Source organism: Pongo abelii, chromosome X (assembly GCF_028885655.2).
Source record: "Pongo abelii isolate AG06213 chromosome X, NHGRI_mPonAbe1-v2.0_pri, whole genome shotgun sequence".
Lineage (NCBI taxonomy): Eukaryota > Metazoa > Chordata > Mammalia > Primates > Hominidae > Pongo > Pongo abelii.
The window spans coordinates 76696471-76714191 of record NC_072008.2 but is presented as its reverse complement, the minus strand read 5'-3'; the positions used below and the strand labels follow the sequence as shown (position 1 = coordinate 76714191).

At 45.9% G+C, this 17721-nt stretch overlaps 1 protein-coding gene across 5 annotated transcripts in view; it reads right to left on the bottom strand.

The window, feature by feature from the left end:
* Nucleotides 1-15674, bottom strand: part of NHSL2 (NHS like 2) — a 243004-nt gene extending 227330 nt beyond the window's left edge. For all 5 annotated transcript variants that reach the window (XM_054544705.2, XM_054544706.2, XM_054544707.2 and 2 more), the window contains exon 1: nucleotides 15274-15674. In XM_054544705.2, the coding sequence (XP_054400680.1) occupies nucleotides 15274-15553 (280 nt within the window). In that variant the 5' untranslated portion in view covers nucleotides 15554-15674. The remainder of the gene's footprint in view (nucleotides 1-15273) is intronic.
* Between the last annotated feature and the right edge of the window lie 2047 nt (nucleotides 15675-17721).

The following is a 17721-nucleotide window of genomic DNA, read 5'->3' as shown; positions in this document are numbered from 1 at the left end:
AGGTTTAAAATTTGAGTGTGTGTGCACACACACACATCAATGTTTTGTTCAAAGTGTGCCCGGTGATTCTAAAATACAGTTAAGGTTGAAAACCAAAACCAATATCTGTTACTTGACAGAGGGTAATTGAAAAGAAATAAATCATAGTTTATCTACCTAGTAAGTTCCATAAGGATAAATATTTTGGCCTGTCTTGTTCACTCCTGTATCTCCACCACCTAAAACAGTGCAAATGGTTTCTTGGTTTTCACTTCCCACTTGCCACTGTGGGAAGGTCAGTTTTAATATCTCTGAGTCTATTTTTTTCATTTCTCAAATAGAAGTAATAACTCACAGGGCTGTCATGGGAATCACATGAGATAACAAATGTAAAAGAGCTTCATAAATTAGAAAGAAAGGCAAAAATGCTAGTTAATTTCACAGAGAAAATTCAATTTCCTGTTTTTTCTCCCTGTGCCCCTCCCCCAGACATTTTAATTCTTTTTTTAATCTCACTAGATATGTTCCTGCTGAATCTCTTGCAATCCACTAGAAAGCCCTCCATCAGATCCTATCCCAACTCAGTGCATTGAACAAAATATCCTCCCTGATAGTGGTAAAAACACATTTCTTTTCTGATCCTTGCTTTCAGTAAAATCTATTCCCCATTGACTGTGATGGAGAACATGGACGGGCATTCAAATTGTGGATGCTCAATTTACTCCATAACTCTAAATTGTTTACTCTTCTCTGAGCCTGTTTCCTTATCAAGAAAATTGAGATAATAATGGTAACTATTTCATGCAATCATTGTGAGGATAAAATGAGTTAATGATGTATATATTGTCAGGCACACAGAAAGCTCTTAAAGATAACAATAAAAACATGGGTTTCTGTCCAAAGATTTTTTAAATTAGAAAAGGAGGGTCATCTCAAGTATAAAAGTAAGATGAGGGTGATCTAGCTGTGACATCTGTCACTTTCTGCTATCTGGAGTTTATTTGGCTGGCCAAATAGAAGTGCAAAAACATAACCCGGGAGGCGGAGCTTGCAGTGAGCTGAGATCGCGCCACTGCACTCCAGCACTCCAGCCTGGGTGACAGAGCGAGACTCCGTCTCAAAAAAAAAAAAAGAAGTGCAAAAACATGCCACTCCCTCTCTCTGTTAGTCACTCAGAAAATATGTATTGAGCACTTACTGCATACCAGGGCAGTGGGGGAAAACAGACAGGAATAAAATACAACTCTTGAGGAGTCTGGTGGGAAACCTAAGCTCTTAAGACAAAAGGCATCAGCCCAGACACCACTGTCAATTTGGCACTGGTATATCCTATTACAGGCAAAATATCTAGGAGTCAATAACCACCTCTTGGGTGTTACGAGGTTCACAGTGTTGGTAATGGCAAAAATTACCAAAAAAGCTAAGGGTAGGCATTAACTAATATAGCAGATTTATTAGATAATATGCAGAGCTTTAAAGAAACACAAAAACTCATCTCTTACTAGGCCAGTTAATCATTCAACAAACATTCACAGTGTGCCTACTTCCAAACTAGATTTTGAAGAAAGAGGAATGAGTCAGCCACTATCCTTGCCCTAAAAGATGATAATACATAACATTTGGGGAGGTGGGGGGTGATTTTTTGTTTACAAAGCCTTTTCCCATACAGGCTTTCATTTGATCCTCCTGACAAACAGAAAACAGAGGCTCAACACCAAAAATTACTCCATTAGCAAATACTGGAATTGGGCTTACATTGGGCAAAATTAGCAAAGTAAGCCAAGTTCATGATCAGGGCTCTTTCTACTCTCAAAGGCCCATCACTAGCCTACAACCACCTAATGTAACTCTGATTTCCCTTGAGCTAGAAGGAACTCTTTATATTCATCTAAATGTATTGGGATCAGAAGGCCTCAACAGTTCTACTCTGTTTCCAAATCCTCACAACCTTTAAGATGGGCTTTAATTCTCCTAGGAAGAGACCTCTAACTTCTAGCTTCCAGTTTATCTTAGGCCAAGGGATGGCCAGGGTGTTCTTTCAAGTTCTAAAGAAGAGGGTCATATTACTTTCAAGAGGTGGTAAAAGAAGGAAATAAACATGAATTCAAAAATGGTCAATAAATACTGGCAGTCTCTGCCTCCTACCCGTAGGGTAGGCTACCTGGAGGAACATAGTGAAAAAAGCATAGCAGGAACATAGTGAAGGGAGTCAGAGAGGGCCGTAAACAGGAAGGAATGCCTGAATAGAAATCTGGAGGAATAAATAAGAGTTTTCCGGAAGACACGAGAGGAAAAGGCTATGAAAACCTTCCCTGCTTCGGTACTCTGTGCTTTTCACATTGGACCCTATGTGAAAGGGTCTGTAGCGAGGTCTGCAGCAAAGTTGTCTTCTTCCATACTGTCTCCCCAGCTAAATGCTAAGACTGAAGAGCAAAAGGTAAGTCTTTTCACTTTGGTATCACCAATACCTGGCAAAAAGCCTGGCAAAGTTATAGTACAATGAGTGGGGTAGGAATTACCCCTCAGAGTCAGCTCTAAATCACCAGATTAAAGATAAACTGCTTTCCTTTATTAAAGAACAGGAAAATTAAAGGGCAGAAATATCTCAGCTACACCAAAACTCACCATTTCAAAGCACATTTAAACAGAACACAGAAAAGTTGTAAAGCCATAGTGAAGTGTTAAATGATTTCCATGTTTTCCCATCTAGAACCCAGAAGCAATGAGCCACCACAATTAACCAGTAACTCTGGCTGTTCATTGTGGAAAGCAGACATTTAGCCTGGATCCCCAGACAGGAGCAGCACAGCCACGTCAAACAACAGCCTGCAGCCCGGGCATCTGGAGGGTGGATGTTTCATCACCATAGAGAGTAGCTCTGCCAGCAGCGACGCAGGAGAGGTGGAGCTGGCAGCAGATGGGGTGAGTTAAAGCCAGTGGGGATTTAGAGGGGCTGTCCTATAAATTATCCAAGAACAGGGTATATCACTGACATATTTCTGTATACCTGGTGCCTGGTGGCACCTGGCACTACAGGACCACTTATACTGTTGTGCAAGTTGTATTCCTACAAGGGTACCCTGCAAAGGGTTCTCAAGTTGGAGACACAATCCAGCCAAGCCCAATGCCTTGTCTGACTGCACATGGAGGAAGAAGTACCTTTATTTAGTTACTATGCACAGAAAGGGTGACTTTTTAAAATTGGTCCACCCAGAGGATACTCCATATTTTAATAATTATTAGCAGAAAAGGGGACTTTTTCTAATTGCTGTTCCCAGAGGATGTGCCTGTCTAAAGATTCCACCAAAAAGAGTGGCTTCTCCTAATTAATCCACCCAGGGAAAGCACCCTTTGCCATCCCTCTACCTGGAGGGGACACCTGCTTGCCAAATTTCTACCAGCTCCCTCTGGCATCTTACGAGAGTGAAATAAATATTTAATAGGACAAAGAGATCCTTCTCCTTCACTAGCTCTTCCCCTTCCCTCATGACCCCACACCCCATGTGCATTAGGTAGTCTGGAAGCTACAGGCACAAAATATAAAACCTCTGTGCAAGCCAATAACATTTGTTTCCTAAATCTGCCATTTTCATTAACTCAGAATTATGGGAAAAAAGATTTCATTGGGCTATTTCGCAACAGGGAGTAAACTTATGTAACTCTTTATTCCAAGAGGTAATACAGGCTGGAAATTGGAATACAGGGAGACTTTGCTATCCAAAATCCTCAAGAAATGAGTTCTCTTAATGGGTAAGTTTCCTGGGAGCTGGAATGTTCCCCACTTTTCAGTATTTAATCTTTTCTTCAATTTTCAGCATTTCAAGTGGAACTCTTCCTGAACACACCCTTCTCAGCCTTCTTAAACAGATTCCTCTGAAGATGCTGAAGCCTCTTTTTCTTTTTTTTTTTAAAACAGTCAAGTTCTCGCCATGTTGCCCAGGCTTGAACTCCTGAGCTCAAAGGATCCTCCCGCCTCAGGCTCCCAAGTAGCTGGGACTACAGGCCCGTGCCACCTCTCCCAGCTACAGCCTATTCTGGATGCCTTATTTATCATCCTCGATGTACAGTATTGCTTGGGAGGCAAACTATAGGGGTTACCTTTAGCATCTCCCCTCTCTGATCACACTATGGAGGGATGCCAAAAATGCCCCCCACAGTTCTCCCTTTCCCTTTGTCCCCTTGCCCTAGTATTTCCTAGGGGGGTTGCTGACAGGGTCACATAAGTGGATGTCTCAGGACCCCAAAATAGCCACAAGAGAGGTTCTGCACTGGAAATCCAAACACACAGCCACCTACCCAGAGATCCCTTTGCCCCAGTCCTCTTCCTTTCTCTGGGTGAGTGTTGGCCTAGATCCACATTCTAAAACTATTTCTGTTGGGATCATGAAGGGAAAAAAGATAAATACTCTTTCTTCTGCATCGCATTTGTTGAAGTATAAATGGGATTAAAAATACTCAATACATTTATACATTCTACTGCGCAACTGGGATGAAGAACCCCTGTCATAGATGGTTAAAGCTGGGAGAGACCACTCCACAGTTTCCCAACTTATTTGAACACACAATCCTTTACAAATTATATTTGTGGATACAAATACAAAATACAAATGTGGATAACACATTTCACTCTTATGCCGTATTATTAACACAATAATCTACCTGCATGAAAGAGTGTGCCACATCAGAGAACACGGGGAAAGCACAGAGTCTGATCTAGACGTTGATTTGGAGGAAACCATTCCAACTTCTATTTTGGAATTTCTCGCACAGCCTATTTCAGAACACTAAATATTCCAACTGGAAGTTTCTTTCCTCTTGCCTATACTCCAGTGAACTTGTGCATAGTGGAGTCGTTATATTCTGTTGCAAAGAAAAATAAGTTGAGATTGACCTGGTGTAGGGATCCAACCCAGTAACATCATGGGTGATATTAAGTGGCGGTGACGTAAGAAAACAAAAATGCTATTCTTGTTTAAAATGTTAGTGGGTTTTGATGACGTGTTATAACCAAAATATGTAAAATAAAAGATGTTTTACTCTACCTCATCATATATTTATCCTTTTTATTAATAAAATAAAACGGTTTCATGTTTCTAATTTCCTATGTTCTCTCTCTCTCTCTTTTTTTTTTTTTTTCCAGAGACGGAGTTTTGCTCGTCACCGAGGCTGGAGTGCAATGGCACAATCTCAGCTCACTGCAACCTCCATCTCCCGGGTTCAAGCGATTCTCCTGCTTCAGCCTCCTGAGTAGCTGGGATTACAGGCATGCGCCACCACACCCGGCTAATTTTTTGTATTATTAGTAGAGACGGAGTTTCACCATGTTTGGCCAGGCTGGTCTCAAACTCCTGACCTCAGGTGATCCACCAGCCTCGGCCTCCCAAAGTGCTGGGATTACAGGCATGAGCCACCGCGCCCAACCCCTATGTTCTCTTATAATGTTAAAAAATATATTGGCCGGGAACGGTGGCTCACGCCTGCAATCCCAGCACTTTGGGAGGCCAAGGTGGGCGGATCACGAGGTCAGGAGTTCAAGACCAGCCTGACCAACATGGTGAAACCCCATCTCTACTAAAAATACAAAAATTAGCTGGGCATGGTGGCGGGTGCCCGTAATCCCAGCTACTTAGGAAGGCTGAGGCAGGAGAATCACTTGAACCTGGGAGGCAGAGGTTGCAGTGGGTCGAGATCGCACCACTGCCCTCTAGCTGGGTGACAGAGCAAGACTCAGTCTCAAAAAAAACAAAAACAAAATATATATGTAATCTAACCTCGCATTATTACTGCTTACAATTAATTCATCTGCAAGACCATTTTTTTTGTCACTTACTTTAATCTAAGTCTGCATCATCATAGTTCATGCTCATTATCCACAAGTATAATTTGTAAAGGATTGCGTGTTCAAATAAGTCAGGAAACTGGGTCTCTCCCAGCTTTAACATCTATAACAGGAGTTCTTCACCTAAGCTGCACGGTAGAATCACATGGGAACTTTTAAATAGTACTGTTTCCTGGGCCTCATCCCCCAGAAATTCTGGATTTATTGGTATGGGGTGGAGCCACAGCATTAGTACTTTTTTTTTTTTTTTTTAACATTTAGGGTAAATTTTACCAACATGTTGTACTGATTACAGAGGACTTTGTTTTAAGCATCACTATATCTTGCTCAATAATATCTATTGGTCTACCTAATGATTTTGTATAATTATTAAGAATTTAGCAAAACATTAACAATTAAAAAAACTCTCTAGGTGCTTTGGATTGGCAGTCAGAGTCTATATGAATCTATGGCTGTAATTAAAAAATGAAAAATGCAATCAGACATGTAGTGTGAAGGATTCTACCCAGGGAGATGGCTGGATTGCCTGGTGGCCAGGGCATCTTGTAGACACTGCTGAGGTGTGCCTATGTCCTTGAGGCTGCCTGGCTGTGAGCTCAGGATTTCCTTGCTTCATATCCATGCTGGTGAGAGTTAGGCATGCTGGGCCCTCAGGCAAACTGCCCAGTACTTTACTGAAACACGCTTAGGCCCCATAAGTTCTGTGAGAAGGTGTTTCTTAACCCATAAACCAGGCTGGTTCTGTAAAACTGGTGAGCTCAACCAGGAGCCATGCAGACATCCCAAGGGGAAGAAAACAGAGAGCCAGCGAGACACTTGGACAAGAGCTCTGCCCAAAGGCAGGGGACGCTGCCTGGCTGTGCAGCTTGCATCCATCCTCTGCTGCTTCATTAAAGCCCCTCCTTGGCATCCCAGCCTGGCAGGTTCTGTGGTCAGCCAGCACCACATAGTATCTGTGACAATAAACATCTCATAGCTGCCTTGACTCTTGGTGGTGCCTCAGCTTCAGTTCCAAAGAATGTTTTCCCCCTTGGTTGGCGAGGCAGTGAACAGATGTCAGTGGGGGAGAATGAAGGGAGGAGTCAGTGGAAAGGAAAATCCTCGGGTTGGGAAAGATGAGCTGACAGCCTCAAAGGCTAGATGCGGCTCCTCCGTGGGCACACAAACATTCTTTACATATTCTGGAAAAGGGAAGAATGGCTACAATTCGTAGCTGTCTAGGAACATTCTTATTATAACTTCATCTTGACAGTATCCCCATCCAGGGATTTCAGCAAGCTTCGTGGAATTTCACCTTCTTAGTATTTAGTGATGGTGTGCATGGTTGCAGCATAGGCACCAGGCATTTCATTAATACATACATTATTTTGGATCCTCACAACAACCCTGTGAACTGGGTAGTGTTTAACCCCATTTTACAGATGAGGAACTGTGGCTCAGAGACACTAGAGTCAGCTAGTAGGTGCTGGGCAAGTGGGACTTCACCTGGAAGCTGACGATTCCAAATCCAAAGATCCATTTCCTCAACATGTCATCCACTGTCTTTTCTATTTACTAAAAGTAATAGATGTTGATTGGGGAAATTTTGACAAATACAGAATGGTAGAAGGAAAATAATACCACTCATCCCCATAATCCCATCACCCCAAGATAATCATTGTCAGCATTTTGGCATAGGCTTCTCCAGTTTCTTCCTATGTGTATGTGTCTGTGTGGGTGCTCTATTTTAGATGATATTGTATATAGTAAATTTTATCTTTGGTTTTTACTTAGCATTATTTTGTGCATTTCCATGTAGCCTTATGCTTCATTTAGAGCATAGCTTTTCATGGCTGTATATTAGTCTATCACATAGACCTAGGAAAATTTATATAACCACTCCCCTATTATTGAATATTTAAGTTTTTTTCCTTTTTCTGGCTAATGCAAATAACCAAAAAATGCAGTGGGGATTCCCTGCACATTTTCCCCCCCACAATATCTGATTATTTCTTTAGCATAAAATCCTGGAAATGGAATTACTGAGTCAAAGGAGACACTCAATGTATAACAAGGCCTGTCTTGCTGACAACTCCTGCAAGGGCAGATACCACCTCCTGCAAGGGCAGAGAACTGCCCTCCCCCTCAGCCCCCAAGGACCGAGGATGTTAACGTAAGGAGACTTCAATCACCTCCGGGCCTCCTAGTCTGGGGGAATAATTTGAGTTTGGTATTTTTCAGTTACTGGGGATCAGGCTATAAATTGTCAGGCAGCTAATTACTGAAGCAAATGATTCCAGTCAAAATGAAAACAGATGATAGATATTTTTTAAAAACTCATTTTCTGAGTCCATTTTCAAAAAAAAAAAATTCTGATTTTCCCCTTGATGAATTACAGACGATTCTGAAGAATCTATGCTATTCAGAAAGAAAAATAATAATAAAAGATATTGTCAAGCCTCAAATTTCCCCACTCACAGAAAAGCAGGGGCATAAATAATACATTTAGCTTTGGAGTGCAACTGGATACACACAGCCGGGGACACACAGCCGGGGACACACAGGCAGGTAGACTCTTGCTTTCTCTCTCTTTCTCACTGTGGCTCGGAGCCCCTCCTGCTCTGTCTAGCCTTTTTAGAGGGGCCCAGGGCCTGGCCCTGCAAAGCATGAAGGAGCCGAGGTTGCCTGGGTCTCATCTGCCCAAGGATAATGAAAACTTGAATGTAGATAAAGAAAATCCACAGTTAGTTAATATTACAACTTCATTTGAACCATGCAGTTTAACCTTCTCAAGACCCTCATATCCAACTCCCTGACAAACAAACAGGATGTGAGGAACTTCCCACCCCACCTCCACCCTGGGGGCTTATTCTGAGTCAGGAGGTGCCTTGCTCCCTCTCCTCCTGAATCACTGGCAGTGAATTCCTCCCCCACACCAGCTCTCTCACATATCCAGGGCTTTGCACAGGCTACTTCCTGAGCCAGGAATTCCCTCCCCCGCCTTCTTCAACCTTCAACGGCCAGCTCCAGATCATCCTTCAGAACTCAGACATCACATCTTCCTGGAAGCTTCGCTCAGCCTCTGTCCTGAGTCAGGTGTGCCTCTGCCTTGCCCCGGTAGCCTAGACCTTATCTCCACAGCTCTATGGCTCACTGCTCTCCCCACTGGACTGTGGGCCTGCATCATAGTTCTACTCTATATCCGCAGAAACCAGCACAGGGCAGGGCCCAGAGTCAAGTACTCAATAAGTGTGCAATGGCTAGAAAGAAAGAAAGAAGGTATTCAATCTAACAGGTATTTATTAAGTGCCTATTAAGTGTCAAGCATTGTTTTGGGAGCTGGAGACACAACAGTAAACACAGATAAAGACTCCTACCCTCAAGGAGCTTATATCTTATTGAGGAGCTTACATTTTAGAAAGAGAGGGAGGGAGGAAGGGAATGGAAGGGAGGAAAGGAGGGAGGGAGGGAGGGAGAAAAGGAGGGAGGGAGGGAGGAAAGGAGGGAGGGAGGGAGGAAAGGAGGGAGGGAGGGAGGAAAGGAGGGAGGGAGGGAGGAAAGGAGGGAGGGAGGGAGGGAGGAAAGGAGGGAGGGAGGGAGGAAGGGAGGAAGGGCTGCCTAATTGCTCAAACCTCCCAAGTTAACTGACTGATACCTAGTGGTCTTGTGCATGACCTCATAAAAAGCACTTTACTGCAAACTACCTGTACACTTAATAAACATATCTCCTGTTTGTGGCATTATTAAAGTAGTCTTGACTGTTAAGATATTGCCATCCTGTGCCCTCTAACTTGAAAACTTCAAAGAGGGCTTATTTGAGTGAAATCATGGAATTCCACAGAGCAGGGAAGAGCTGATAGCTTGAACCAGGAAGGCCAGCGATTCCCAACTGAAAGTAGAGGACTCTAGAGGACCATAGAGTTATCACAAGAAGTCTGTAAGTTTGCAGATCCACCAAGCATTGTCTATGGACTGAATAAGCACTACTCTTCATATGCATGAAGATAACATTATAGTGTTTAAAACTGCAAATTCATTTAAAAGCATTGCTAAATTCACAATAACACTAACAGAATGACAGATTGGTTTTTATTTTTGTTTTTACCATAGGGAATTCTAAAAGTCCAAATTCCATCTTTGGACCCCAAACCGGACTGAGCAAAAGAATCTTCTGGTATGTGAACTAGGGTCCTGGTTCTGGTTATCAGCTCTCCTCCACCTAAATAAGACCTGATTTCCAGGTACCACATGCTGATGTGGTCGGGAATGAGATGGCACCTACCTCTGCAGTTTGGGAGCTCCTCGAAGGGAGACATTGGGTTTTATTCACCTCTGGGTCTTTAGCACCCAGCATAAAGGTCAGACAGGGTCCAGACGCAGTTGTGCCCACTTTTCGAGGCTAGAAAATAATGATCTAAGGAACAGATGATTTGAGGCCTTCAGAAAGAGAATAGAGCAGCAAAGCCAGTGAGCCTGTTAAGCTACTTGAGCACTGAAGGATAAGAAATCCATACCCTGTAAATGTGTATGCTAAATGCACTTTTGGTAATAATTTTACTTTCTTGTCCCCATTGGTTTTTAATAAAAGGTGCCTTCTGAAATGCCAACTAGCCTCTACTAGAATAACAGAAAATAGTCTGGATGCAGGTGTGTGGCAAGTAGTGTCTACAACTGGATTGAAAGCTACAAGGGAGAAGAACAGGTATAAAAATGGCAGAGGGATCAGGAGGGATTGCAACAGTGTCAGGGTCACTGGCCAGCCACCCCTTCCCACGTGAAGATCCTTTTTCTGGAGCAATTTTCCATTCAAAGAAGACTATGTTTTGCTTTAACAAGAGAGCCTGTTGCCTCACACCTATTCTCTATATTCTCTATATGAGAAAGTTTGACCTTCCTTTCTTCTCTCCAGCTTAAGCTCACCCCCGGCCACAACTACAGAACCACAGGGTGCCCTCAGTTACTAAAGGTAACAGGAGTTATTTCTCATCCTGGACAAGTTCCAACTAGAGAAAATGCCAAGACAGTGACTCTCGAAGAACAACTGACTTTGAACTTAGCATCACTGCAGAGGGCAGAGCACTAGTCTGGTTGTCAGAAGGCATGGCTTCTAGGTGGAGGCCTCCTGTCACTGACCTGCTGTGTGACCCAGCCAGTACCACATTCCCAAATCAGCAGATTAAATACATGATTAGGCCACCAACAGCAGGGGTACAAAAGACAAAGAGGAAGGGAGAAAGAATCTAATAAGATATTTTAATTTCAACATCCATGTGAGCTTTGAGTCATTTAAAAAGAGTAACTTTTTTTTAAAGGTTTAGTATTGCTTTCACTTGGAATTACATATGGGGAGGCACTAAAATCTTTTCAGCACTCATGACTCCTGAAGGTCTTGATCTAGCTGGGTGCCTTTGGACAGGTACCTTCCCCTTTCTGGGTCCAGGATGTCAAGTGTTATGACACATATGGTGGTTAATGATTGAATTGTTGGTGCCACACCAGAGAGGTACAGGAACAGATGATGTAAATATACCACTCTCCTCCTAAAACCTAATCAATGTCATCAAGGTCAAGGTTGAGCCCAAGAGCCATAACTTGAATCTTCTCCTATTACTCTACTATTCCAACATCCTGACACTTTTATCACTTTAGCTATTCATGTGTCTAAAAAAAGAGAAGATTAAATGTCTTGTTTCTAAAGTGGAAGAAATTCTAGTGGACATTTTGGTATCCAAATTTCCAGGGAAGATGTTTTCAACACATGGAAATACCATGAAGCAGACCAGGAATTTCATAGTATTTAAAAAGAAAATGGAAAGCAGGGTGGGGTGGGAAGAGAAAAGAAAATGGGTTTCCTTCCCCCTCCATACTCTGTCAACCCTCTGTCCCAAGAGCCTCTGGGGATGAAACGTACCACAGAGACAAAGTAAGCCCTGGCTGAGTGCCTGTTCCAAGTCCCCAAATTCCTGCCACCCTCCCCACTCCATCTGACTCAAGAGGCCATCTCTTCTCTTCATTAGCAAGGACGGTCAGACTCAGGGTCCACAACACCTCATCTAATGGCAAACTCACTGTAGTCTGGAGGTGCTTTTTTCATTTTTTCATCTCCATATAGATTTACAACAGTCTATTCTCACACTGGAATTATGATTTAAACACAAATAAACCAGCTGTCCTTTCTGATTTGGAGCCAGAGTTGCCATAAAGTTGGAAAATCAAGAAGTAGGGATTTTATATAAAGATGAAGAGGGAGTTTCCACCATGGACCCAACTGGCTGTATTCAAGCCAAAATAATTGTAAGAAGCAACAGAACATCTTTCCCACAGCAAGTTCATGAGCTAGTGTAACATGATAGTTTTCCAGTGTTATTAAACATACTTAGAATTATCTAGCCCTTCAGTGACTTCCTTGATGGCAAAGAAGATATTATATCCCTAGGCGGATGGCCTGATTGCTTTTGTAATTATCATCTAAGCACCTACAAACATTATATAGATCTCCAAGGGAGGAGTTGGAAAGCTTAGATTGACTTAGCATATGGTGGCAGGCATGGAGCTATTTCCCAATGGCTTTGACTACACCATTTTTTAGATGAAGAACCTAGTGTACAGGCCACAGATGCCATAAAACAGGACACATTCAAAACCAGATGTGGGGAAAACCTCAACTTATAGGCAGGGCCATGCCTAGGGTGTGGCAACTGCCACAGATCCACAACCACAGGGGCCTTCGGCAGTCCTGTGGTCTACCCTCTCCTCCTTCCATCCCTATCCCCCACACCATACCAGTTACAAGAGCTTTTAGGGCAGTCTCAAAGGGGTTCAAGTTACCAAAGAACAGCCTTCAGTGGAGTGGGTGGGATGTTGCGAGGCAACTAGCCTAGCCCAGTCCACCCCTGTAACCTTGAAGATGGTGGGGGCATGACCCATGATTGTGATTGTGTAGAGAAGCACCTTCAACTTCTTCAGCATCCACTTTCTCCTCCTCTATCTCACTCCTCCTCTCTCTATCCTCCCCCTGCTGCTTCTCAGGGCCCCAGCCCAGCCTGCAGGCTATGGGCCAGTCTGACTTGCCACTATTCAGTCAGTGGCAGCCAAGTTGTCACTGCAGGGAGGCTATATGCTGCTGGCCTGTCAGCTGTCATTCACTCTGGCCGTGTTGCCTTCCAACCTTCCTCCCACTTTCCCAGGTTTCTCCTGCCCCATGGTCAAAATAAATAGCTAGAGGAAGAATCTGAGGGAAATCCAGACAGAAGGAGGATATGCAGGGTAAAATGCTGACCCCCAGCAAAATGGTCAGCAAGGGAGTGGGAATCCCAGGAGAAAAATGCATAGGGAAGAAAAAAGGGCAAGACATGACAATGTTCATTTATTTACTTATTTACGGTCAAAATCTAATATTCGGCTTGCTAAACACCCTGTTGAAGCTTATGCCTGAGCAACAAGGGAGTGGCCAGATGGTGCACTGATTATGCTCCCCAACTCTCTTTGCATTTGGCACTTATGTTCAGACCATTGCTGAGAAGGCCTAATTTCAGTGCTACCCAATCACAGCTCCTGAAGAGAAAAGTGTGCCCTGAGAACTTCAAGGGGAGTCTAGGGTAGGGCATTAGACCAGAAAATGGAAAATCAGACCTTTTCACCAACTTCCAGAAGGTAACTGTGTTCCATTTATGCAGCAGTCCCTTGGGTGCCTCTGAGCCGTGGGACATGTACATTCTCAAAGGCAAGAGGCCACAACAGGAATGAGAGATGGCCACTCTTCCCACTCTTGAAAACTGCCAAGAAGCCAAACCAATGGTAATTTAACTTAACAATTGTTCCTCTCCATTGCAAGCTATCCATTGCATAAAGCCATCTCTTTCTAACCTAGCAGATCACCGGAGAGGGTTAGGTCCCAAAGGTGACTTGGTGAAGCCCTGCCTTCCCTCCCACGGAAAGGGCTCGCTAATTCAGTGGACAGGAAGGTAGAGTTGAAAAAAATGTCCTTAACTTACCCTACTGAACTCAGTAGGTGGCTCTCTGCAAACTGTGTAGGGATTTTGAAAACTACTCCTCAAGCTGACTTATCAAATTTCTCCTAGACTACTCCTGTAATCAGTGAGACCCCAGTAAAAAACTGAGCCCTGCCATGCAGAGGCTCTTGGTCCAACGTCTACATTCCATCTGGCAGTCATCTGTGGCTTCCACCTTTCTTTTCCAATAGGACTCAGTTCATTTATCTCCACCAGAGACCTCTGCCATCTACCTCAGAGGTCAGAGACCTTTATGAAGAGAGGTGCCAGGGCCTGACTCCAGTCCTTCCGGAAGGGGTGGGGATGGGGTGGGGTCTGCAATGAAGAGGGGCTGGCCCAGGCAATTCTTTCCCAAGTTAGCTGGAAGCTTGCACTCAGATCAGCCAGCAGTTATCTTCTGCCTCCATCGGGAACTTTCTGGCCACACTGCTCCTTCTCTCCCCAGCTTTCTGGAGGAACCGATTGGCCCTGGTACCTGGCATGCCCCAGCTGTAGTCAGCATTTCCAGCCTACTCAGTCCCCTTGCTTTCAGCAGAAGTCCCACACTCCCAGGGGCACTGCATTTCCACAGACAGAGGATTCCCCGTGTAAAGTGTTGGGATCCAAAACAGTAAAGGACAAGGGCTCGCGTAGCCCCCCTACCCTCTCACACGTCCCGCGTGCTCAGTGAGGGCACCACTGGGACCTGGTGTTTCTCAGGCATGGCTGATTCCTAAAGTGAATGCGCTTCAGGAAATTGATGATAGTTTCTTTAAATGATTCTCTCCAGCAAATAGCAGCCAGACCCTAGCGGTAGTGGGTAAGGGGTCAGCGAAGCCCCGGACATTCTCCCCTCCCCCCTCCCGGCCACTCCCCAGCACAGCGGCCCAAAACTTGCGGAGAGAAACAAGCGGGAGGGCGCTCAGACACTCCTGTGAGTGCGAGCCGCGTCCACGCTCCAGCGGGAAGTTGCACAGGTTTAAAGCTTGTAGGCACCACCGCCGGCTCCTGCCACCGCGTAGGTGGCGGTCGGCTCCGGCGCGCTTTCTGAAGTGGCCGAGCTCCTAGACAGGAGCAAAGAAGGCAGTGGCTCGGCCATTTAGCTCCCGACGCGGCGATGAGGCCGGCGCCGAGGGCCTGGGGCTAGGTGGGCGGGTGGGGGCGTATCGCCCAAGCCGTCCTGGACCCAGCGGGTGCCCCCCCAAAACCCCAGGAGGCGGCCACCAACCCCAGGGTCGGGAGTCCCAAGGGCACGGGGCTACTCCGGACGGCGGGACCGGGTCCAAGAGCAGGAAGTTCCAGCGGTAGGGCGGCGGTGGGGCGGAGGCGAGGGTCGGGGAAATGGGATCCCCTCACTCCCAGAATGGAGGGGACGGGAGGGGCGGAGAGAGGCGGGGAGAGGGTGGGCACAGCGCTAAGCGCCGACCGGCGCCCCTAGAGGCGGGGTAGACGCCGGGCCGCGAGCCACCGGGACGCCGTTTTTACCTAGCTCTTTCTCGTCCTCCTCCGGGCCAAGCAGGCGGCAGGGAAGGCGGCGGCGGAGGCGCACGGTGCGCCGGTACAGGCTGTCTGTGCGGCGCCCCAGGGCCAGCAGGTGCCCCTCGAGGTCCTCGAGCAGAGCCAACGAGTGGCCACAGAGGTCGGCGAGCTGCCGGAGCAGGCTGAGCGCTGCCAGGTGGCTCACGTCGCGGAGCTCCGCCAGCTGCTGCGGCGGGTTGCGCGGGCACAGGCGCTGGGGTACCACCGTGCGCCTGTAGAACGGCATCCCGGCCGCGGGCGCGGGCGCGGGCGCGGGCGCAGGGGACCAGCCTGGCGGCGCGGCGGGCTCACCCCGAGCAGCGCCCCTGGCCCGAGCGCCCCTGAGCGGCGGCCCCAGCTCCGGGTGTAGCAGGCCCCTGGGCGCGGGCCGGAGAGCGTGCGGGCGCCAAAGAAGACGGGTGGGTAGGCGGGCTGACGGGTTCCTCGCCTAGAGCGCCGGCTCCCCCGGGGCTGCACACTCGCCGGAGCCACCAGTCCCTCTGACTCTGCTTCGCCGGGCTCCTCCTCCTCCTCCCCCTCCTCCTCTCTTTTCTCCTCCTCCTCCTCCTAGCTCTGCTACTTCGGGATCCCCCCACCCACCTTTTTTTTTTTCTTTTGCGGTCAGAGATTCGCAGATTAACGCTTGATCCGGGAGAGGGAGAAAGGGAAGTAGGAGTAAAAAGAGCGAGCTGGAGCGTGAAAGAAGGAATGTCTGCGTGAGGGGGGACGTAAGGTACGGTGTAGAATGTGTGCCCCGGTCCTCCTGAGAAGCTCCACTCCCAGTTCTGATGGTTAAAGTTATTTTCTGCTTTTTTTTTTTTAACTTAAACTTTTTCTTCATAATTACAAAAAAAAAAAAAAAAAATTCAAGCACACCCGCGCCCACACCAGCGGGTAACCAGCGAAGACCGACCGAATAGTTTGACTTCATTGATCTAGCTTTCTTTTCCCAAACGTACTGGGTGCCACGCACGGGCTAGACTAGGCTGTGAATACAACCTTCTAGCACCCAGGAGCTTGGAAATAAGGACCAAAGAACCAAATATCTTATTCGACTGTTTAAGAAGACAATGTCTCCAGGGAGTCCCACAGTGCCTGGACATTGTAAAGCCATTGGAGTGGATGAATAGAAACAAACCCATTTTCTGGAACAATAGACTTAATTCAGATAGAGGGACGCCACTCCATAGTTTATGCAAAAAGAGAGCCCAGGGACGCCTCCTTCTGGTAGGGTCCGCCAGCTGGGATAGGCTCTATCCCTGGTCAGGCTGAGCCGCTGGGATGCTCTCCGAGGAGGGTTACAGGAGCCGAGATGTGCTTTCAGTGCGGGCAACCCTGTGGTCACGGCCTGATTTCTCTCCATTCCAGAAGGCAGAAAAGAGGGGGCACATTATTGTCCTTAGAAAACCAGAGTACGTCAGCATATGTCCTCGTGCACTTAGGACCTTTCCACTCAGAACGCTTATTTTCAACACACTGAGCTCCCATCTGACTCTCCTCTAACCCACTTCTTTGACTTTGGTGTGCTTCCGTTTCTTCCTTCTCTTCATTCTCTTCTCATTTTTCCTCTTACAAATGTTCACATCCTTATAATCCTTTATAATCTATTAGCAAAACACTTTTTTTTTTTAAGAGACAAGATCTACCACTGTCACCCTGGCTGGAGTGCAGTGGTGTGGTCACAGCTCACTGCAGCCTTGAATTCACTCTGGGCTCAGGGGATCCTCCGGTCTCAGCCTCCTGAGTAGCTAGGGCTATAGGCACATGCCACCACTCCTGCTAATTTAGTTTTTATTTTTTGAAGAGACGGAATCTCCCTGTGTTGCCCAGGCTGGCCTTAAACTCCTTGGCCCCAAGCAATCCTCCTGCCTCAGCCTCCCAAAGCACTGGGATTACAGGCATGAGCCACCACACCGGCCAGTAAAACACTTTGAACAGAATACCTGCATCTACATTAATGATTCTGAGTGTGGCCTGTTTTCATGCATTCCTTCAGATAATTAATTGTCCCTGAAGCAGTTCAAGAAGGTTCTACAACTAGTATATTTCAAAATTGCTAATAGATTCTAAATGTTCACACCACAGAAAAATGGTAAATATGTGAGGTAATGGATATGTTAACTAGCTTGATTTACTCATTCCACAATGTATTAATATATATACATCAAACCACATCGTGCCCCATAAATACATATAATTGTTTGTCAATTAAAAATGAAGTAAAAGCGTAATCCGATTTCCCTTTTCAGCATATAGTTGTTTCTTGTTTAGTAAATTAGAAAAGTTGGCTTCTGATTAAAATAAGAACCAACAAATGGGCAAAAGACTTGTACCCTTCCTGAAATGTAAAATCCAGTTGCAGAATAAAAACCCCAAATTCTCTATTTGGCAAACTCAAACCTGAGCCAAGAGAGC